The sequence below is a fragment of the Anopheles arabiensis genome, chromosome 2 (assembly GCF_016920715.1).
Source record: "Anopheles arabiensis isolate DONGOLA chromosome 2, AaraD3, whole genome shotgun sequence".
Lineage (NCBI taxonomy): Eukaryota > Metazoa > Arthropoda > Insecta > Diptera > Culicidae > Anopheles > Anopheles arabiensis.
In genome coordinates this window covers 93,000,925-93,025,677 of record NC_053517.1, presented here as the reverse complement: position 1 = coordinate 93,025,677, position 24,753 = coordinate 93,000,925, and the positions used below count along the sequence as shown (strand labels likewise).

General features: G+C 45.8%; 1 protein-coding gene across 5 annotated transcripts in view; it reads right to left on the bottom strand.

The window, feature by feature from the left end:
- Positions 1-309: 309 nt before the first annotated feature.
- LOC120893794 (mucin-5AC) overlaps positions 310-24,753 on the bottom strand; it is a 75,494-nt gene continuing 51,050 nt past the window's right edge. For all 5 annotated transcript variants that reach the window (XM_040295900.1, XM_040295898.1, XM_040295901.1 and 2 more), the window contains exons 4-7: positions 2,390-5,170; positions 2,114-2,310; positions 1,602-2,037; positions 310-1,531 (exon numbers count right to left, since the gene is read on the bottom strand). In XM_040295900.1, coding sequence (XP_040151834.1) covers positions 1,212-1,531; positions 1,602-2,037; positions 2,114-2,310; positions 2,390-5,170 — 3,734 coding nt within the window. In that variant the 3' untranslated portion in view covers positions 310-1,211. The remainder of the gene's footprint in view (positions 1,532-1,601; positions 2,038-2,113; positions 2,311-2,389; positions 5,171-24,753) is intronic.

The following is a 24,753-nucleotide window of genomic DNA, read 5'->3' as shown; positions in this document are numbered from 1 at the left end:
GCATTCAGTATGAGAAATTCATCAAATGTGCTGCTCAGAATCTTTTCCAGTAAAATCTACAGGCTCGACGTTACCGTAGTGTAGTTACCATCACCGTTGCCTTCTCGTTGGACCGAAGTCTTTAAGCGTTGAGCGGTATTTTATTCATTTGAACTCTTCTATCAAGAGCTTAACTCCAGGCTGCTTGTCGAATAATTCGTTCCAATCATAACGCGTACTTAATGAAACATGGCGCGAATTATCTTACCACTTCCATACGATTTATTTCGGACGTCACGTTAACCTAGAAGAGAGAACACGCCATACTGGTATTGTCACAAAACATCAAAACTTTTTATTCATCCTTCCTCAATTACCTCTTGAAGGAGACACCTATATTTTTTCTTCACTGTCTCTTTCAATCACTTCACTCAATCCTAAACGGCCCTCCGACAAAATAGCGGAACAGCCTCAAACGTATAAAATATTACAAATAAAATAATCTTATGTACTAATGGGACGAAAGGGGAAAAATACTATTTTTTGGAAAAAAAGGTAATGGTTTAGGACAAGCTAATGCAGTTACTAGAATCATCTGCAATCTTTGAAGCCACGTGCTACATTTTGTGTAAATGTACGCACAAAAGCTTAGAATAAAGGACCAAGTAAGGGAGAGACAGAGAAAGCGAGAGGGAGAGAGGGAAAACAAAACAAAACAATTACTAAACAGTGCACTAAATTGCTTTGCTATCACTTGCACAGGCGCGTCTGTCGGTGACGCATGCGAAACTGTCCTTCCTGCCATTCGCCAAACTCTGCAGAATATATCATATATCATTATTGTGTGTCATTAAACGTTCCTTTGCTTAATCAGTGCGCTTGTTGACAGGTGTTTTAAAGCTATCCCACAAAGTAGCAGAGCCGTTCCTACACAACTAACAAATGAAGATAATTTAACGGAATGTACTAACACCGAGCTCGGACACAGCGCGTAGCTACAGTGAGTGTGTGTACTGAAAATTGGATGAAGATGATTGGTTTGGTGCAAGGACAGGAATGGGGTAGTAGCTATATCGAGTAAAACACAAAACAGAGAGCCTAGATATGTACAAATTTGCCGATAATTATCAACCGGCTGGGAGTTTGCTATAAAACCCTCCTCCACGCGGTAGACAAAACCCGACGGAGTGCACATTTTCACCAGGAAAACGTGCGCTAGGTTTATGCTGCCATCAGATTTCACACTCAAACTCGGATATTCGCCGGTTGAAGTACACCATGCCCTGTTCCAGATCTTCGCTAAACCCGCTCACGTCCAGATATTCGGACGTGTTGGAGGTATCGTTGTCCTCCAGCTGCCACTGGCAGAGTGTCCGCGCGAGGCACGTGCGTGCCTCACTGAACGTGGGCCGCTGCCTTGGGTCCTTTCGCCAGGTGCGCTGCATCAGATCGTACAGCTCCGGCCGGCAGTCGGCGGGCACCTCCGGGCGGGCACCATTCGGGACACTCCGGACTACCTCACGGCCCGATAAGCTCGGGTAAGGAGTACAACCTGAAGGAGAGAAGGCATTGATTAGAATGCAATGTCTTAGATTGATGGGAGATACGGAACAGAGCCTTACCTAACGTGGCAATCTCCCACAGCACAATGCCGAATGCCCAGACGTCAGTTTCGCGGGAAAAGATGTGATACTGTAGCGCCTCCGGTGCCATCCAGCGGATCGGCAGCGCTGGCCGGCTCTTCGTATCATGCCCGTGACTATTGCTATGTCCACCTCCACTTCCACCACCTCCAGCACCGCCACCACCACCACCACCATGCCGTCCATGGGACGCATGATCGTGGCCATGGCTGTGATGCCTACCGATGCCGAACGATCGCGCACTGAGGTCAAACTTGAACCGCGACTCGCTGTGCTGGTGGCTGCGGGGCATTCGGATTTGGGCGTGCGACGATTTCACCTTCTCCAGATCGATCGACATACCAAAGTCGCAGATCTTGCAGATACCGTTGTGGTCGAGCAGCACGTTCCGCGCGGCCAAATCACGATGTACGATCTGAACAAAAAAAAAAAAGAAGCGGAAAACGGTTGAACAATCTGAATCTCGGAACACCTCACGGGCTACTCGTTACCTTCTTCTCCGAAATGTACTCCATGCCGCGGGCAATATCATGGGCAAAGCCGGTCAATCGCCTCGGTGACAGTGGCATGATCGGTGGTCGATTGTTGTGCACCGATGGGGCGAGCCCGTTGACAGCACCGCGGGCCGCACGTAGCAGTGATAGCAATCGGCCACGCATTGCATACTCCATGATCAGCAGCTGAGGATCTGTGTGGAGTAAAAGCAAAAGGGAAAGTGCATTAGAAGTTGCTCGGGGAAGCGAACAAGGGGCGACTCCTCCACATACCTTGCTCCAGGCAAGCACCGAGCAGCGTCACCACGTTCGGGTGCGAGCCCAGCTTGCGCATAATCTCAGCCTCCGCCTTCAGATCACCGTGCCCGTTGTCGCTCCGTTCAGTTTTTACCGCCACAATGCGTGTCGTCCCAAGATGGCCCGCCAGATCGTCCGCTTCCGCCTTCCAAACCTGCCCAAAGTTTCCCTCCCCGAGCAGGGATTTGAAGCGCAAATTGCCCCGATTAAAATCATGCTCCGTCATGATCGATTCATCCGTTGCGCTGGAGGTGTCGGACTGTTCCAATCGCACCACCGGGCTGATCGGTGGCTGACCGTCCGGGATGTAGCGTTCGAGATCGTGGGACACTTTGTTCTCCCGGTTAAACACGGTCGCCTTGAGCACGTACAGCACGATGATGACGATTGGCAGCATGCCCAGCCCGGCCAGCACAAAGGTGGCCGTGTTCATCTTGCGCATCTCGATCACGACGTCACTGTTGTGGTGAAGTAGCACACCGTCGAACGAGACGGCCGGTTTCTTCGTGCCGGAACTGTGATCTACCGGGGGTGGTGAGGTGAAGGCGAGCGAAAGGTCCAGGTTGGGTGGCGTTCGAGTGGAGAGCACCGGGCCGGCTAGTTTCGGGAAGATGTGCGAAAGGATGGGGTTAAATCCGGCTTCCGTTCCGTTCGATGCTGGAGGTGCTGTATCAGGGGGACTAGGCCGGAGACCGGTGAAGATGGCGACCGTTCGGTGTTCCGGGGGGCTGGTGGTGGTCGTCGGACGCGTTGGTTTCGGTGGAGAAGCGACCGTTGGAGGAGCCGAAGGTCGAAAGTGTCGGGAGGTGGTTGTCCGCACGTACACGGAAGGCGTTGCTGAAGGTACGGCCGACGTTACGAGAGCTTCCGTGGAACTTGTTGAAGCGAACGATCCTTCCGTTGTTGGTTTGGAGGTTAGAATAAGAATCGTCGTTGGAGGTTCCGTTTCTTCCTCCACAGGTTGCTCCGTGGTAGTGGATGTTGTTGTCGTGGTGGTCGTAGTAGTAGTTCGTGGAGTTGTACTCGTTCGGGTCGTTGTGGAACGACTAACAGGAACGTAGACGCGCGTGTTAAGCCGCGATCGTGCGGGAGCTGGTGCCATCGTGCTGGTAGTCGTCGGTTGCACTGTACTCGTTGTCGTCGTCGTCGTCATCTCCGTTGTAGTTGGTGTGGAAAGATTCCGGAAGATTTGATTAATATCCGGCAGGGACACAAGATTTCTCGGTGTATCGTAGTCTTCATCGAAGGTTGGCACGGATGTCGTCGGTACAGGATCTTCCGTCGCTTCCTGAAGATTAACGATCTGGGCGTGCGTTTCGAAGCTACTGAGCGGTCGATAGAAGTCTTCCGGTGTGGCATCATCCGGATAGTTGATGATGAGCTTGGAAATCCCAGAACTCAACCCGGACCCGTACAGTGCACCGGGTGAGCCGGCGTACTCATCCAGCAGGGTTTTGTGATTGCTTGGGAGCTCAGTTGTCGTGAGAGGACTACTGTCTACGGGTTCCACATACGAAGACTTCACAATGGCGTTGGTCGTCGTTGGAGTGTTGGACTTTGGAATAGCTTCATAAGAGCGCGTGTCCGGGTCTGTACGGTTCGGTGTGGTAAAGTTTGCACTGCGCGAAAACACCTGCTTTTCATCCTCGTCATTGCCGTCGGAGAGATTGCTCAGTGCAATCATTGAATTCGTAAGAGCATCCGAATGTACGGGAGCACCTTCAGGCTGTAAACTGCTGTAAGGAATGGTCGATGGATAAACAGTTGAAGTAATGCTCGCTGCTGTCGTCGTCGTTGTCGTCGTCGTAGTGAGAGGCAATGATCCACCCCTTCGCAGGTAATTGTTGAGCGCGACAACGTTTCGTGACTGATAGCGATTCGACCAGAACTTGCTCTTCTCCGTCGACGGTTTGATACCGTCGTTCATCTCGCCCAGCGCATCCTCCTTCAGCTTGTTCAGATGTGTGCGGCGTGTGTTGATCACCTGATTCCGCGCATCCAGGCCCGCCTTGTGATGGGCGGGCAGTAGCTTCTGCCCGAAGTATTGGTACGGGATGAGATCGCTTTCCTCGACCGATCGTTCCGTCGACAGCGGTGGAAAGGTTTTGCGATCGCGCATACGCTTACCGCGCGTCTCGAGGTAGAGACTTCGGGCGCCGGTGTGAAGTGTTGTCGTCGGGCTGGACGTGATCGGTGCAGTGCTGGTAGCCGCCGCACCCTTTGCCGAGGTAAGCTTGGTAATTTCGAGCGATTTGTTACCAACTGGCGCTGGTACGATGCCGATGAAGTTATTCGTCTCTTTGGCTAGCTTGATGGTTGCGCCCGTCTGCTGGAGTGCAATCTTGCCCGTGCGCGGATTCACCACGTACATGCCGTGGATGGATTCGTCCGTGTCGAGAAACTCATCCACTGGGGCGATGCGGCTTGATGATGAAGATGAGGACGACGATGAGCTGACCGGTACGATCAGGTTCGATTCGGGCGTGCTGCTGTCTTCAACCAGATTGCCCGCGACGCTCGCCTGCTGCCGAGCCTTCAGGGCGGAAGAGGATGATGGATGGTGGTACTCCTTGCGCCACCGGTCGCGGGACAGTGCGGTGCGCCGGGCTTGCAGAACCGACATCAGCTTATTGTCCCGATTAGTCATCCTGCGCTTGGTCATTGCCGTGGCCGGCGTTGCCGTTGTGGTCGTCGTCGTCGCTGTGGACGCCGTTGTGGTTCCCTCGGTGGAGGCCACCGTTGCTGTGACAGTCGTACCTGCAAACATACACAAATGGGAAACGAAACAACATGTCAGAAGAAAAGTAAGCCATTAAACCACTCTCTCTCTTTCTCTATCTCTCGTTCTCTTACTCTCGGTTTGAGCACTAATTTGAAACAGCAATTTAGAATGCGCTCAATCAGTGCCGTCGGTTTGGAGTCAGCGATCCGTTTCTATACACAACATTTTGCATACCCCCAACGGTGCGAGGTTCATTTTCTATCTGTCCAATCTGCCGATCGCAGTATGATCGATTGATCGATTGGTGAGGCACCCCGACCCGGGGGCTCGATTAAAGCGAAACGAATCGATCAGCAGCGGGAGGGCAGTCGGCATGTGTGCACACATACACACACACACGCTCGGGAATTAGGTAACTTCCTCTAGTCATCAGTCACTCGTCGGTCTGTGACGGGCGAAATTGTCACTCAAGCCGCATTTGCAGCCGCGGTTTGCAATCGATCGAATGAGGGGTCAACAGAGGTAAAGAGATTTGCAAGCGAACTCTGCTGGACGTTGCCAGTTCTGCGTCAGTGGCAATCCGTCAACAACATCATCGGCAGGTGCTAATCTAGCAGCATTGCGACACTGAAGGCCACACTAAGGAGGGCACATCGTTGGCTGTTGACTGCGCGTACAGAGCGGAACGGTTGGTCAATTAAAATCTGCTACCTCCTCTAGACTGAGCGGCTGATTTATTGAGCAGAGTTCCAGTTGATCGATGAAGATTCGTTTTAGACCACTGGGATGTCATAAGCTGACCTCAGGTAGATGAGGCAAGAGCTGACCCGTGGAAGGGCTAGTGTGTTCTATTGTTTCTTAAGCATAAATTACATAGCGCAGCTACGCTACACGCTGCACGTTTGCTGATGTACTGGCGAAGCTCCAACGCTCACAAATAGTGGACACAAATTGTAGGCTTTAACGTTCTGATCCCTACCTTCGCTGTAACCGTGTGAAATACATTAAACTTCTCGACAAGCTTAACGCTAGATCCATCTTCATCACTATCATGAAGATGGTGGCTTGTACGTTGGGGATGTGCGATTATCGTTGAGTTGATTAGCTCTTTCGGGGCAATGATTTGAATAAGTATGCGCCGAAAAACAAAAACGGTGTCAGGGGTGAAGGCTTGTTTGCCGGCGGCTTCAAATCCCTGACCTGTGACCGGGAGCCGATCGTAGTATTTGGTTGTTCCGTGTCTTCTCACGCTGTGGGCTTGAGTGGACGCTTCGGAGTAGCGATGAGTTTGGCCGATGAAGTTTGGAGGATGTGAAACGGGTCAATGGTCAATAGCGCACGGTGGAAGGTTTGGCTGAAAGATGGCGGCGCGATGGTACCGCGGTGAAGTTGGAGGAATAATGCCATACTTGGAGATTTTAGGAAACGATTCAATATCCAGTGTCGAGATAAATACTTTCGACTTTTTAGCAGTCCGGTTGTGCCCACTCTGAACAAATATCAATTATACTTCCAAACCCTGGATCATTTACAAGAAGGGCCCTTTGTACTGACGATGATGATTCATACGAATGGATTTTTTTTCCGCGGTAATCAGTAATATTTTGGAGTAAAGTAGGATACTCTAAGCATTCTTAATTTAACAATATCGCGTTGCAGCCTGTTACCTCGTGATTAGTGTGTGCGTAAGACTTCAGTATAACTTGAATGTAAACCAGTTTTTGATAGGAATTGTTTTTTAGTGAAATATGTTGCCAAAAAATCGAAAGTCTGTAACGAAAAGTGACTCAATATGAAGATCTATTTCTTCGCCAGGCAAGCTCTTGTATGGTTGCAGAAATCCCAGTTATCCCAATGATTGGTAAGTCCGTTTTGTATCTCAGTATAGCCCAAAATAGACCAATTGCAATTGAAAGAAAATTGAAGTTATAGAAATAATTCAATTACTACATCACTAAAATAGAAGAAGATTTGCTGAACGTTATTCATCAGGACCTAGACTCAATAAAACAAGATTCAAAAACTGAACTAGTAGAATATTATGTATTACTTCTCCTAGAAAAAGCAAAACATATGTCATTTCTTTTATTAAGATAAGTATTTAATCTTCATCGAAACAAAGCTATCACAAAACAAACAAATGGTACAACAAATTAGACGTCTAAAAGGCATCTGTAGGTCACCATCTCTATACGATTCGAGGGTTATAAGTACATAACTTGTATTGATTCCAGGAAATTCGTACTAACTACCTCAAGGCTGGTGGAGTTATCGCAGTTCGGCAACATGATGCCCTAACGCACAGCCTTGTCCCTAGCTTACGTTTCCCGCAAGATAACCCGCCCCACGCACGTTAAAGTGCAACGACGATAAAATTTGTGATAAGTGGGATAACTTAATCCCAAATTTCATGGAAGTATGATAACGATAATGTCTCACTAACATTTACACTTTGCTATCGCAACATCAAATCACACCATTAAACCACCTTCCCTTTGGCTTCGCTCTAACTTTAAGTAATTTACTCCGTAAAATAAACACTCGCCAGTGCCTATGGAAAGCTAGCTTTGACGAGGGATCGAATGGAATGGATCGGTTTCGGAATAAATTAAATGCCAAACACATTACCATCGATCTTAAGCTCCCTTTTGAGCGTGGAGAAAGTACACGAGCAGTAACAGAGCAACAGCGCTCCCCCCCTTCCTCCCTCATTACTCAACGCTCAATTCCATACGTTTTGTCTGTGCGTCATAATGTCCGCATAAAAAGTGCACTCAATTTGCTGCACTAAAAATTAATCGACATGTCTCCGGCTGTGGCTGTGGCTCCCGCGGGCACGCTAGGCGCGGGAGGGCGAAGTACACAGAGACAAAGTGATCGTGCATGTCGATGACAAGCGCTGGGGCCGTTTGTAGAAACAGGAAGTTTTCGCTAGACCGTCAACTCGAGTCACCCCGACCGACTCCTCCTAATCTCTTGGACTGTTAGGCGGGCGCGTGTTTCTTACGCAAGTCGTTCGCACGCACCCCGGCAGCGTGCAGATGTCGCGCGGAGACGCTTTTTTTCCCACAAACACACACACACACACACACACACACACACACACACACACACACACACACACACACACACACACACACACACACACACACACACACACACACACACACACACACACACACACACACACACACACACACACACACACACACACACACACACACACACACACACACACACACACACACATACACACACACACACACACACAAAGCACCATGGAGCGCAGTTTTCCCATACGCGTGCTCCGCTTTACGTAATTCCATCGGCAAGGGAACGGGAAGGAACGCCGGCAAAGGCTTGGGAATGTCACGAGTTGCACGGTACAAGCGGCGAGATGATGCTGCTGCTGGATGGTCACATCTGTCATCGGTTCCCAGCGGTCGATGGCAACACGCACACAGGGGGAGACAACACTACCAGGCTAGTCAACGTCACCGCAATGGTCAGTGAAATCGTTCGCTTAGGCCCGTAGGCTCGACATCTTCACGGCGTGCAAACGGCAAACGGCAGTGCACGCCAAAAGGTGCGCAGCAAACATGGAATCTTTCACGTAGCAGGCTGCCGTGTGTGTGTTGTTTGTTTTTTCTCTCTCACTGCAGTAGGAAATGGAGAACGTTTCGATTTCGCACTTCCCTTTTTACGCCACAACATAGCAACATTTTGTTTGGACGTACTGCTGCTACCGCTGGGCAGCTGCGAACGAACGCAGTAGCATCGATGTTTTCGCATGCATTCCTTAGGGCGATGCGTAAACGGAGGAGATTCAATAACGATGTACTGGTACGATCAGGCTTTCCGATGGGTCAATTAATTTGTTTTATTACGTGGAAATATGTGCTGCTGGAGATGGAGGTGATGCTGAAGCATGAAGAAAGCACTCTTCAGGGTGGTTGCAAGCGGGATTAAATGTTTAATTAAAGATGCAATCAGCTGGTTGAAAAAGGGATTTGCACTGCTTTATGATAGTGCTTGGGCAAATCTGTGCTAAGCTTTGAGGGCTTTTATGTGGAGAAAATGTACGTGATTTAAAGATTAATTAGAGGAAGGCCTTTAATTACAGCGGATAGGCTGACCTATTATACAATGAAGATAACAATGGAGTACAATATTCATGTTTTAATTGGGATTTTTTTTAAAGTTGCACGTAAGAGAAGATGATTGACGATTGATCAAAAAGCGTAACTTTAAGACTTGTGTAAATAATAATATAATGTTGATAACAATTCCAATGCTAAAGACATTGTAAAGTAAATATTTGGACATTTTAAAAGATACAAGACATAATTTGAAGTTTGATACATACAGCGGTAGATAATTGTGTTTTCGTAATAAATAAACATGCTTCTTAGCATTATAAGCTCTTGTTAAATGTTTTATGATAATTTTTTCACATGCAATTTTCTACATTGACATATAAATTATGTTTATGCAAGAAATATCTCAACTTTATCTCTTTGCATTGCACATAATTAATTACTTTTTTTTTTAAAGAAATACATGCAAAAATAGAAAAATGCACTTTAATGCTACCTCCTTTTGCATCACAAGAAGCGTCCAAAAGAATTCCTATTTATTTATCATATAATATATTCATCACTGGTCTAGTGATGGGAAAAATGAAGATTTTGTCGGAATCGATTCCGGCTAGCTCTTCATTTTCTTTTCTTTTCTAGAATTATTAGAAGTTTTCTGGAATTATTCGGAATAATTAGGAATTGGCTCCAAAATCAGAATAAGCTTCGAAACGGAGTCTTTTTCGGCATCCCTATAGGAATAGGAGTTTAGGTCCCATAATACTAAGTATTGATAGCTGCAAAACATAAAATTTACTTGCAAACAATCCATTCTCAAGGAGATTCCCGGACTGATTTCGCTTCTGAAACTTCTTATTTCAATTCAAGAACTAATTCTCATCCCGGAGCTAAATCCATTTCTTAATTCAATCTTGATTCAGCTACCGGAGCAAATTGCGATTCCCAGGTCGATTCCTATTCCGAAACCGATTCTGATTCCGGAGTTGACTTCGGAATCGATTCTGATCCCGAAATCAAATCCAAAGCCAACTTCGGAATTGAATCCGAAGTCGACTCCGGAATCGGCTCTGGAGGCAATTCCGGAATCTACTGCGAAATCTGCTCCAGAAACGACTCCGGAATTGGCTCCTGAATTGACTCTGGAATCGGAATTGGTACCAACATCGGAATCGGCTCGGGAATTGATTTTGAACACGGAATCGGAATCGGGTAGGTCCGATTCCGAGCTCCCACCACTACACTGCTCATATCTTATTTCGTATGCAACCATAGCCATTGTAAATTTGATTGTTTTTTCCCTTTCTTCTCTCTTGTTCATAATTTTCCTAGTTCAACAATCTTAAATCTTTGTGGTTGTTACCCCACCGCGAACGACACATAACCGGCGCGTGGTGCCTTTTGCGTACGGAACCGATTTTTCGCATAACGCATGTGGTACGTACGTCCTCCACGCAACGGTGTGGTTTGCCATTTTGTTGACTCTTTCGCAAGCTGCAGTATGTGTGTGCGTGGTAGAAGTGGCAGAGCATCTGGGGGTAGGTGAACTATTCTCATCTCGAAGCTTCTCACGGCCCACACCACGGGGAGTGGGAGCAGGAGTGACAATCGCAAATGTGCATTCTCGCATATTTCACTCGCGTAACTGTAGCGGCGGCATAATCTCCCAGCGGCAACAAAAACACAATGCACCCGAAGCATACTCGAGCTGCACTTTGCACCCATCGGCGGTGTGGTGGTGCATCGTTGCATAGAAATGGAGGTTCATGTGTTGTGCTTGTGTGCTTGCGCATAAAATTGCAGCCAGCTAGACAAACAGTATGCACTTGTTGCCGGTCCGGGATTTCCTTCCTTCGCGGACCACCACCACTTCGCGCGCACAACAATCCCATCGCGTGAGGTGTGCAACCTGGCGGCAACGGACGGCAACGTACCAACATCATAATTAGCCAGGAAGCACGGTCCGCCGAAGTGGTCTGCGCACACAGGAATCCAGCCTACACGGAGGGCAAACAGCTGATTTCCATCTCCCACCAACAAATCCTTCAATGGGTTAGTGACACACCCTCGGCCGGCGGGTAATTTCAACCCGAAAGGGTCTAAAGATTTCCTCAATTTATGTGTCAAAGGTATTTTTTTGCTATCGTTCGTTTCATTATCGAGACATACGGGAAGCGCCATTCTTCCGATCAGGCGCGAGGTCTCCGCAGCACCGCGCGAGGCCTATAATATCGGTTATTATCTAGAGAAACATGTTACGACATTATCGCACATGCTTTGGAGTGAGATACGGCGGCTGCTGCTGCTCCCGCGGTGTCCGAAACGGTGTGTGTTCTCCTGTCAATGCGGACTGAGGGATACAAATAAATAGATACAACCAAACCCAAAGTCATCATCGTCACCACGACAAACTGGTGCAACCGGCCGGAGGAAGGAAATAGAAAGTCGGAGTGTCCCCCGACGGACGGAGTGTCCCTGTTTTTTTTTTTTCGGTGTTCCTCTGGTTGACATCGTGTTACGCAAACGCGAGCAAGCGATTGAGGAAGCGATTGATTGGAAATGATTGGTTTTATCGGTTCAGGTTCAGGTTGGGGACTGGTTGAAACATCAAATCGTGAGGTAATTTATGCATGTCAATATTTGAATACATTGATTGAAGAATGTCGTTAAGTAATTTTGTGGTTTTTGAATAATTTGTTGAACAAAACTGTCGCACATGTATGTAACAATCTGTCTTTGAATTAATTGAGCTAAGACAAGTAGCTGCTGACTTCTGAAAAATGCTATTGGTTGCGTTATTGTATCCATTTTTCAAATTATCTTTATTCAGTTACTACACTGTAAATAGTATCTCAGACTTAATATCTGGTATGTATGACTAGTCAGTATAACTGAATGTAAAAAGTATGCCAAATCGTAGTTAAAAAGTAAAAACCCCCTAAAAAGCGGATTTTGTTTCATTTGTTTTTCATTATGAATTGGTAAATTAGTTTTTAATTACCGAAGAACTTTGCTCACATCTAAAACCACATCATCTTCACACCTTGAACGACCCATAACAACCCATTCCACTGTGCGCCATCGACATACACACATATAGTTTGATTCGGTTTGCCCTTGGGCATGATATTGGCTAATGAGTTTTCCTTTAACCTCATCTGTCCCTAGCGTGCCGGCAAGAAGGTCAGCCTCTGTCACCAAGCACGCAACAGCAATGACGAGTTAATTCAATTCAAAAATTTCCATCAACACAACTCTGCCGGAGTGTTTCGGAGGCAGCAAAAATCATCCGCAACAGGCTACCGTTCAGCATAGAAAAACCAGCCATTTCCATCGGCAGCTCACGCATAGACACGCAACCGGCGAGCATAAAACGCAATCATGCGTGCGTCCCTGGGACAGCATAAATCAATTAAATCGACCGATCGGCTTCGAGTTTATGACAAATCGTGCAGTTTGGGTCGTTTTAGGAGAGAACCCGCCGGTCCTCTCTACCAGCGGTTCTGTCCTGCTCACGCCAGCAACTCCAACGTGTTGAAAGTCCTAGCGAAACAGGCCCAATCCGGGTGGCTAACGTGATGGATCCGGGTGGCTTTTTTTTTGGGGGGGCGAGCTGCTCGGAAAGGTCAAACCTCGCGAAACATTCGTCAGTGACCAACACGACACCAAGAGCAGCAAAGGTGAAAGGAAGGAAGGAAGAAGCAAAAAAAAAAGCGGCCCCAGTCTACTGACTGGCATGTGAGATTGATCTGGTTTTTAACCGTTTCTCTGGCAGTTGGAATGTCTTGAGTTGCGGACGGTTTCGGTGGCTCTTAAGCCATCCTTCCCACTCTTTCTCCACTGCCATTGCGGGGAAGGAGAGGGAGGTGCAAACAAAATCTAGCACTATGAGCTTTTCCATCTCGTGCGATCAAATTTTTCTGTGTCGATTTCTGGGCGCTCGAAGTGGGCAAATCAAAATGGGATCATATTTGGCAGCGTCTCGTTGGTCTTTCGTTGAACAGTTGAGAGATTGATTTTTGAGACAAAAAAATGGTTTGTTGTGGTGGTAAAACATCACCATTAAAATGGCGACCTAGATGGGGCGTACGATTGATGTCATGAAGCGCAACTCGTGACGCGCATGGTACGATGACGCATAGATTAGGGTGAAGATAACATATTTGTAGCACTGCTTCCCCGGAATGCGTTTTGCGGGTGAGTTTTGATAAACGAAAGAAGATAAGTTTGTTTGGTGCTGCTGTATTTGAAAGTCGTGATAGGGTAATGCCTGTTTTGCTTGCGTTTATCGGCACAGTGCGGCGGCTGCACTGCGTAGATACTAAGGCAGGAAGATAACTAAGCGCAAGGTGATGCGAAAAATATGATGTTTTATTTCTTCTTTTCAGTCTTGTTGGTAAATGAATTTTAACGCATTTTGAATGAAAATAATTTAAGTGTTTTATTTACTATTGATATTTTCTGACAGTTTTTTTATCTTTCACAGCAATAAATTCGGAACTTTCCCTTCGAAACAAAATCCAAGACGAAGACGTTAATTTGCTGAGAAATTGATGCCTCAATCGCAAATATTTGATGCAAACATCCACAAATTGGTAATATAGTGTTGAAATATAGTGAAAAAAATGTAATAGTGTAGATTATTCCACATTATTTTACCTTACTATACACAGTAAAGAATTATTTCATTTATAGAATTAATAATATAGATTGCTAAAACCATTAAACTCCAATTTATATACGTTTAGTTCGAAAAACAAAAACAAAAAACACTGAAAATTGGTACGTTTCCATAAAGCATTGCAAAAGCATCATTTTCCACCATCTTTCACCTTCAAATCTTCACCAAATAAACTCTTCACAGATCGATTTTCGGACCTTAAAAAAGCCGAAAAAAACACCCACCAAAAAACGCTCAAGATCACAGGCTGCTGTGCCATCGCCAAGGTTGCTTTCCACGCCAAAGCGCCTGTGCTTTCCACGGCAGCCTCCCAATCTTACCCACCCCTGCTCCGACAACCCTCCCCCCCATCCATTTCTCGTGGCATACAATTGAATGTAATGCGAAAAGCAGAGATGATGCTCAATGATGGGTGGTTCGAGGGCGTCATTAGCATAAAATTGTTGATTATTATATGCTGCCGCAACGGTGGAACGGTCGCGCGCACGATTATAATTTTAGCTTTCCACCCACCAAGCCACAAACACACACAAACACACACATATATGCTGGATTTTTTTTTGCTTTGCCAAACGGCAAGCGTCAGCAGTCTGATGACAGTGACGGCAGAGAACGGAAAGCCGGCAAAGGAGCCGGTGGGTGGTGTTTAATGTTTAATAAAAGTTTAGCAACAAATTATGACGTGTGGAAACTTCCACCAACCAACCCACCCTTTCGAGATGAAACACGAAGGGAAAAGACAAGGAGGAAAGAGAAATCCGGCCCCAACAAGCGATGTGCCACACGTCGGTGTATGGTTCGAGATCTAGCCGTAGGAGATAAACACAACCCGATCGTTTGTTCGTATCGCTTCTCTTCACTCTGCCGCCGGTTTTTGCATTTTTGCAAACAGCAAAACCCGGGGGAAGGAAATTGCATTTTGCGTGGTAATGATTTCACACCTATCATTGTGAACCGTTTGCACCGTGGTGCATTAGTGTGCACGAGCCGCTGGCACCGTTGATCCGATAATGCCGCACTAAAACGGGCCGCGGGAAATGACGACAGCGGTGGCGTGTGTTGTTGTTTTGCGAAATTGCCGCTTTTTTAAACAAAAAAAAAAAACAACAGCAATAGCAGCACAACGTCCGGTGGGTGGTGTAGGAGGCTTAGGCACGGTATCACACAACGATCGCGATCGAGGCAGACACACAGGCCTGCTTTGGGGGAGGAAATTACGATAATGTCTTGATCGCTAAACGGACCGGGACAGTGTTTACGGCTGCGGATTTTCTTTGGATTTCGTTTGACAGATCGCACTGGAAAGTGCTCTGAGGCTTTTAACATGTCTACGGAGAATTAAACCATTTAAATCACGGCTCAAACGTTTCGAAAAGGAAAGTAAAATTAATTGCATCCGTATCGCACACCCATTCGATGCGTCGAGCTCCATTCGAAACCGGTTTTAAAAGGGATGGTCGGTACGCAACAGAATGCAAAGCACGGAATTGGGCTTTGAGCCCTCTTTCCTCCCCTTTTCTGTACGCCATTCGACCCAGAACGATCAGGATCAGTGGGTCAACCGATGGGGGGCGGCCCCGGCAGGTTCAGCGTGTTTTGGTTGAGCTTTATGGGATTTTTTTTTATTTTGTCGTGCGGCACTCGCCTTTTTTATGTATCGGTTTTCGTGCCGTCTTTTCGCTCACGGCCACTAAAGGCCGAAGGGTTTCCGGGGACGCGTGAAATTGGGCCAGGCGCAGAAAGTGATTGATTTGTTGGATTGTTGCGGGAGAAATTGTACTTTTTTTGTGTGGTGTGTATGCCGCACGATTGCTTCGTCTTTGAACGCTGTTCGTGGTCAATGTCACCAAACGGGAGATCAGCGGGAGGGCGAGAAAAGTAAAAGCATGACGAAAAGGCTTTGATGCAGCACAAGCCTACGAGTCGACTACGGTAATTGAGGTGTGAAAGTATTAGCTTCGTACGACAAGCCATCCACGCTCATTTGAGTTAAGCGGAGACTTGATGATAAACAAATACTTTCTCTTGCCTTTTGTGGTTGCTAATTAAACTTAGTATAATTGCATTTAACAAAACTTTAAAGGTTGATTGCATGGGTTTAGGATCAATTCCAAAACCAATATAGACGAGAGACCTATTCCAACATCAGTATGGATTTGGAATTAGTAATAGTTAGTATCATCAATTTCAAGACCCTGTGAGCTCCAATACCAATAAAGGATCCGGTTCCAACACCGTTTTGGGTACATGATCAGTTCTAGTATCAAAATAGATTCCGGATCAATTTCAACACCAGTTTGGCTCGAGGATCAGATGATCATTTTCAAAACCACTATTGGATCAAGATCGGATCCAAGGACAATATAGAACACGGTGTGGATTTAGGATCCGATCCAGGATCAATTCAGCTCCTGCTCAGTTTTGATATCAGTTTTAGCTTCAGCTCCAATACCAGTATAGTAATCGAATTCGTTTCAGAAATGTTATGGGCGCTGGATCAGTTCTAAGACCGTTATGGGTTCAATATTAGTTCAAGGATGAATATAGATTCCGGATAAGTTTCAATGCCGTTCTGGACTTAAGATAAATTTCACGATCAACATCCAATACCATCATGAGGTACATGAGTGATACGTGTTTATGCTCAGGTTCAGCACCGTAATGAGTTTCAGGAGGCTCAGGTCCAATACTAATATTAATGATCGGATCAGGTTTAAACACTAGTATCAGCTACAACTCCGAATTCAAGATAATTTAATTCCTTAGCAATGGGAATGAGGAACCCGACTCATGCCCCACCAAGAAGGTGTTCGATAGCGATGCCCGGTTCAGCATAAGGCGCAGGGGAGCACAGCGATCAGGTGAAGCGAGACCTGTCGGAGATCGGGTGTCTATATGGATGGGAGGCTACAGCCAGGGACCGATCATCCTGGAGAATGATTGGCGACAAGGCCATGTCACACTCTATCGTGAGCAGGCTAACAAAAGAAAAAGAGAGATTAATGGGAATAAACCACCATAAGTTTTTGAATCTGTTTAAACACCGGTATCTATTCCCGAACCGATACTGGTAAGGCATCACTTTCTTGCGACATTAATACATACATTTAGCTCTTTTTTGGTTCAGAAGGAATGGTCTAGATAGCCCGTATTGCAATATATTTTGGCTCTTTATGCCTTAAAATCTGCCAGATGGTTATACATATCTTGAAGACTACATGTTGAGGAGAAATTCCACGCAAGGATTGAGTGACCTTGACTATTAGAAATGCTCAGACGTTGTCACCATGATTTGTACAACTTTGTCCCAGCCAATATGTAAGAAAAGAAGGATCACGCAACGAAGTCACTTATACAACAGAATTGTGTCTAATAAATCTTTGATTTGCATGTAAATCTCATTATAACAACGAAGAAAATAAATTATTAAAATAACTTCTTGTTTTTGTAAATTGAAATACAGTTGAATTTCACAACTTTATTAAAAACTAACACATTCCTTATTCCTTATTTGACCACTATTCCTTATTTGCTTTGTGACATAAATCACACCCCATCTACATCGCTTATGTGTCGCCATTGCGTAATTGGGCAACAAATTCGATGCATCGGCCGTAAGGAGGCAAACACCCTAGGGTGTGCATCTACCAAACAACGAATCCTCCCCTCCCGCCGTTCACTTTGCCTAGGTTTTCGTGATCATCAAGCCCTTTGACCCACAAAAACAAAACAACTGGCAGAAGAAGAAGGAGAAAAAAAAAACAAACGACAAAATCAAAACGTCACCCACCAGCGAGCTCCAGCGCGCCAATCGCTAATTTCCCGTCGATGGCAGCATGCGAAAAAGCAGGCAGCGACGACCTGCTGCACCATCAGCATAACACATTGCCCAAGCCCAACATCCTCCCTTTGGCACTTGCCACCGACCTCCCCCCCCCCTTCCCCCAACGGTGCACTCCGAACCCGAGCGGAGCACCCCATTACGTAAGCTCATCTTCCGCACTCGGAGCATCAATCTCGATGGTAAGACCAAGAGAAACTTCGCCACCGAAGTGTGGTGTGTGTGTGCATGTATGGGCCCTGTACATTAATTCACCATAGGGCTCCGATCGCTGGTGCTCCGCTCCTTAGCGCACCGTTGGACGTCCGAGCGTCGCGGACTCGTTCGTTGCGGTTGCGGCAAAAATGGCAACCCCATCTCGTTAGATCTGCTTTCAGCGGAGGGGGGGGGGTTCAGGCGGTAGATGATGGTCACAAAACAACCAACGGCGTTTGCTAGTCTAACGAAAGCCGGGCCTTACAGTGCGCAATGCACCACACTGGAGTGGTAAATTAAATTTTCCCATACACTCACTCCGCCGGCTACAGTTTTCCCTTGCAGCGATCCAACGATTGTTTGAGTCAGCTCCCCACCCAAACACTGACACCCAACAGTGGACCATCATTTTGGACCATCATCTGCTGTAGCAGGGTTGAAGGGGCCGCATACCGCCGCATGTTAATGCGCTCTTCGGTGCAACTTCTTGCTGGGATGGCGGCGCCGGTTCTCGAGGTTTTGTACCCACACGACACACGACCACAAGCCACGCGTATCGTTTGACGTTCAGAAGATGGAGGGGAGGAAGGGGTGTTGCTATTACATATTGCTTTTGGCGCGAGAGCTGCTGACCCTTCTTACCGTTGCCGGGCCGTTCTGGTTGAGCACATTTCTAGTGCAAAGGGAATGGTAGTATATCTGTCAAGTGTTCCCACGAGTTCCTTTTTTTTTTTGGTTTTACATCTCGTTGGTGGTGTGATGCTTTTTCTTCTGCATGCTGCAGTCGTTGTTATGCATGCGCTTCGATGTCCGCACGGGGAGGCAGGGTGATGTGTGCGTCACCATGTTACAATTGTAGCAGCTGCCGATGTTCAATGCAAAATGTATATCGGTTGACAGTGTGTTTCACTTGTTTTTCATTAGCTACACCATTTTTAGAGCGGTAATTAGTTTCAAAAAAACTATCAGCACTATTATAACTATTATTCAAACAAATTGGAATGAAGAGTTAGGCAGCAAACAACTTAAACACATATGAGAAAAAACAACATTTCAGTTACTCTTTTTTTAGAGATCAAATGCACTTAAAAATAGTAAATGATCAATCTGCTAATTCGTGAGATAGATTACTCTGCTGAATATTTATTCTAATTTTTAAGGGGAAATAAGAAACGACATATTCATCATGTGATATTCTGCTCTCATTTTGCTTGCTCATAAGTAATCAAAAAAAAAGGTGACTTCAGAATTTACCTCTTGAATTCACCATTTGATTATATTTTAAAAAATAGAGCTAAATAGAGACTAAATAGTTTACAAAATCTGGTGTATTCGACACATTCATTTCCTTTTTATACTCTGAAGTAGTGATGTGCTCTCTGGAGCGCACTCACGACTCTGATCCGACTCCAACTACTGTTAGTCCGATTCCGACTCCGGCAAAATGGAACAACTAGATCCGCCCAGAGTCGGAGTCGCCCGGAGTCGTCATGAGCCTTCCGGAGTCGTTCGGAGTCGTCCGTGGTCGTTCGAAGTCATCCGGAGTCGGAGTCGTCCGGAGTCGTTCGGAGTCGTCCGGAGTCGTCCGGAGTCATTCGGAGTCGACCGGAATCTGAGTTGGTCGGAGTCAACAGGAGCCTTTGGGCTTACCATTTCGTTGTGGTTTTTTGTCTTTTACTTTGCGCGTGCACTTCTTATACAGGCCATTGTTTCGAAGGCCGACCTCGGCCTACTCCAGACGACTCTGGATAACGCTGTCTGTAGCCGATTTCCGATGAATCCATACGACTTCGAATGACTCCGGACGACTCCGAACGACGCCGAACGACTCCGAAGGACTCCAAACGACTCCGGTCGACTCCGACTCCGGACGACCACGACTCCGACACCTGACTTCTACGGACGACTCCGGACGGCTCCGGACGACTCCGGGCGATTCTGGACGATTCCGAACGACTCCGGATGATGCAGGGCGAACCTACCTACCGGAGTCGATTCCGAATTAATTGGAGTCGGATCGGAGCTGACTCCAGATTTTTGCCAACTTTAGCCATCACTACTCTGAAGGCTTTACGGTCATTTGGATTTTTTGTCAATAGATTTAACGTACAATTTCAAAATGTTGTCTACAGCTAGTAACTGTCAAAAGATACAACTTTCCTTCAAAACGAAAAACTTTGTGAAAGTTTCATGTTTCCCATGTCGAAAAGTTTCTCATGAATCTATTTAAAAAGCGTTCCAAAAGGTGGAAATTCTTTTGAAAGGTTTAAAGAACCAACATGTGGGGTCTTTAATATTTATATTCGAGCTTTGGTAGAATCATTTTTCGAAGTTTCAAACCAAATCCATTTTCGCATCGTTTGGTATTAATTGATTAGCGAATAGATTGTTTGTGTTTTTTCTACAAAACTGTTTTTTTTTTCAATTAAATTGAGCAAATGAATCATACAAAACTTTGATTGAAAAATGGCAAATAACATGTTTTTAAAATCTAATAAGAATTTATTCCGACCACTCATTATGCCATCTTTGATTAACCCATTTTTTGTACCTCATTTAAGCTTTATGAACCATTGCCTCTAATAACCCAGCCAGAACCGGGCAATCAATTCAAATGGTAGAGTTTATTAAAAATGATCAAACCATCGAGCGTATAATCAAAAGAATATTAGTGAGAGAAATAGAACAGCCCACTGGGCTGCCCACGTGGCCGTTTCGGAAAGATAGACTGCAGCAGCAGTGCAAGCGACGAACTTGCAAAACATTATTTTCCCTCGTGCGCTCGCAAAGGGATAATTATGATCATCACGGATTTTCCTTCTTCAATCAAGCAACACACACTGGACGGGGGCAGTACAGCCACCATAGCGCACATAATTTCCCAATCCGATGCGCATGCAGCAGCCATCGCCACAGCGCCGCGGTTTCGGTTCAATTACTCATCTTAGAAATAAAAATTATACTAATTTCATTTATCCACCTTGAGGTTTAGGTTGGCCTCGTACATCGTCGATTAATCAAGCCCCAAAATCTGGTACTAGCTGCCGAGCGGAACACAGGCCTCGGAGGTGCTTGGGGCAGCAGACGGCAAAGCCGTAAGCAGCTAGGGCTAGGATCGACGCCGGTGCGATAATAACCATCATTAATGAAATTTTATCGAAATTATACATCTCTTCCACGTGCAATGTTGGCATTGCACTGTTGGCTTCAGCTGGTCTCGGCGGCTTGCCCCATCGGGCCTCTCGCCGTCTCGCAACGGAAGCTCACCGCTGGCCGCAAGATTTGAAGGGCCCGATGCGTTTGGTGCTGTTTTTTGCCGCTCAACCATCAATCTTGATGCGAATTATGCGCTCTTGCACGCTCAGATAATCTGGTTTGAGGCTGAATCGCTCTCGCAAAAGTAGGTACAACAGAAGGCACACACAAAAAAACGCTGAAATCAATTGAAGTAAAGTGATGAAAAAAAACCCACTCAACGTATTGATGCGAAAATTGGCAAACAAATCAAACAGCAAACATCGCAACTACACACGGTAACCTCCACTTGCAACCAGTGTCCACCGCGCGGTTCTCATCGTTAGCGGCGCGCGCAAGCAGAGCAGGTTTTGGGGCCGCTGCCGCTGCGCTCGATCTGTTTTCCGCACGGATACGGCATTTAGATGTTCGAGCAAGATTTCACCGCTTTGTTTTTTTCTTTCACGGTTTTACACTGTGGCCGCATGCTTTCACACACACACATAACAAACTGTAGCGTTTGCTAATGTCCGGTAGCAAACCAAACCGTCCGTCGGCTTCAAACTTTCTCCCACGGTATGGCAAAAAAACGAGCAGGCAAACAACCACCGCGCACAGAAATAGTATCAAAAAAATTCCAGAGCAGCAAAACAGCAAACCCGGAGGCTTAAATAGCTCCGAACAAAGCGTGATTGAAGGTGGAGGGAAAATGGTAGCATCTCGGTCGGACTTCCGGACTCGTAAATGGTGTGCCGCACGGACGGGGACAAACGCGGTTAGGGCAGGTGAACGATCACGATCACGATGAAGAAGGCAGATGAGCTCGGATTCGTGAGGGTCTTTGTCGTCGTCGTCATCGTGCGGATTGTAAAAGTCGTCCATTTGGCATCAACCATTGCTGCCGCAGCACTGTCATTTTGTGTCAATAGCCCGCGACCGGAGGCCGCATGCATGAATGGCCGTTTTGCGAAAAGCGGTTCACTTTCCCGGCCACGGGTTCCGTTTTTCCGATTTCGTAAGAAGCAAACGGGGTGGAAATTATGGTAAGTTCGTGCGAGCATGCGGCTTGCCGCTTTTGCTCATTAAGCGATGACAGTTGGCGAAAATGGAAGACGGTTTGAAGGTGCTTTTGGGTTCCATTGGCTTGGTTACTGTTTCCGGCAGCCAATTGGAGCAGTGTGGTTGCACTTTTTTTTATTGCGAAAGCTTACAGAAAAGGAGAGAAAGTGATGGATTAAGTAATTTTATTTTAAATAAGGTTTGTTCAGACTTTTGGGATGAATTATTGAAGAGCTAATAAGTAGAAAAAGGGTATAAAAAGCATAAAGCCAAAAAGGTATTCCTTGAACATGTTGTCCAACATTTGATCTTCAATTCTTTCGATCCTTCTTTACACTCATTTCTCCTGCAACATGCATCGCGCTTCAAGTCAACCCTTCTGCATTCGGAATTACCCTATCGTTTCGATTCCCACGCGCCGCCAACTACCCCATCAGTTCTGAGAAAATGTCAAGAAGCACCGTCTCACTACCGTTGCCCTTTTTATCTGCTTCGGGTAATCAATTTCACTTTAACGCTACGACACACCAACCTTTTGCACCGATTTTTTCCCCTTCGAACCGTTCGATACTCTAAAAAACCCGGCGTTAATCCGGATCGGCGAGAAGGTGACGCTGGTGGCGGTTGATGGTTGTTGCATAATTGCAAAGAAGCACCGAATCGGATGGACCCCAAATTTCGTGTAACAAAGATGAGCGAAAGAGAAAGAGGGGGGCCCGGAATATGGCTTCCAAAATGAAAGTAAAAAGGCGGATAGTGCAAAGTGCGCTCCGGCCTAGCAGCAGCGACCGATGTCGTGAGTGTGCCTTTGTCGTGCTCTGCCAATGTGTGAAGCATGGCGTGGTGAGGAGAAAACCGGCGTGCAGAGCGCATTAAGTGGCAACCGTTTGGTGCGGTGAGGTGTCTTCGCGATGATTTCAGGATGGAAATGGAAAAGCTTGCTTGAGCCCACGCTTTGCCCTCCCCCGACAGACCCCGACGGTCTGCGCCTAAAGGCTAAAGGTTACTTTCTCCCAAAAGGGTAACCATCGGCATGATGGGGTGGAATTGTTGTCCCGGGTCGGCCGGAGCGGTTCGAAACACTCGTTGGCTGGCTGGAATCGATGTGAAGGATCCGGTTTTATGTGTGAATGTATTGAAGCGGCACACTGCAAGCCGGATTAAGTCGGGTTGTGGATTGCAGATTTGAAAGAAAGACAATACAACGAGTTATGGTTATGGTAGTTGGGTATTACACAGTAAAAAATGGCTTTAGTAATATATGGTGAGATAAAGGATGTATTTAAAAAAAACATGATAAAATAGCAAAAAATTTAAATAATTCAAAATAAGAATTTAATTTCATAGAATTTATGGTTTGCCGACAATGTCGTTAGAAACAAGACTAATGCAATCTAAGAATAAGTAAGTCACAAGACATTAACATCCAAACATGTGTTTTGAAGCAAAATTATGATTAAATACAGGACAAAACAAAAGATAACAAGGCAAGCAAACAATTAAAACAAACAGAAACTTATCTTATGCATAACACAATGTTTTTGCTACGGAAGAGATTGAACAAACGTATTATCAAGTTTAAATTGAGTTTTACGAAAGTCTTCAAACAAGGCGCAACTTGTAACATCAAAGGTTTGAGAAAAGAAGTAAAAATATAAGGAAATCAAAATCATGAATAACTAAGAATGAACAAACAAAGGATAACAAATAACAAAGGATTGAAAAAAAAAGTAAAAAAAAAAATGCCGATTCATATTCCAATTGGAAAACTAAAAAAAGCATTTAATCGTTCGTGTAGGAGAAAAAAGAAATAAAAAGAAAAGATATATTAATTGATAGAAGCAATTATAAAACAATCAAAATATACTGAAAGCAATTAAAACTTAACCCACAATATTGAACATTATAGTCTTCCAAACATAAATCTATAAGTAATGATAATTTAGCAAAAAAAAAAAAGAATTTAAACTCAGCAAAAGAGTACAAATCGATTAAAACGTAGGAAGAAACTAAATTAAAAAGTGACTGAAATGGATTTTTCAGATGATTAAAAGAGCTAATAAATCCGAAGCTAACCTTCACACAGGTATGCAGATGTAGAAGGTTTCATTAACATACAGTTAAAAAGCTGGCCATGCTGCATGTGAGCAGCCTGGGGGACCCCTTCTCGGATGTGCCCTTAATTTTCACGCGGGTGGAAAAGAAGCTTATGCTTCGAATAATGTTAAATGTTAACAGCTTTGCTACACTGCTCTGCCCGAGGAAACATGTTTTTTGTATGTTCAGCATCTCGTTCGTAAAACGCTTTTGTTGTAACCGCCGCCGATGGGTACGTTCCATTTCCGTGCCCGGCTTCATCCTCACAGCGTCATCATTGGGGGGTTTCATTTTTCCTAAACGAATTCGTTTTGTTACTTGAACGGAACGATTATTTAACACGCATCTTGCTGTACGCGTGTCTCTGCCCGCCGTATGCCGTGCGGTGATGCATTTTATCAAGCAGGACGTTTTTCG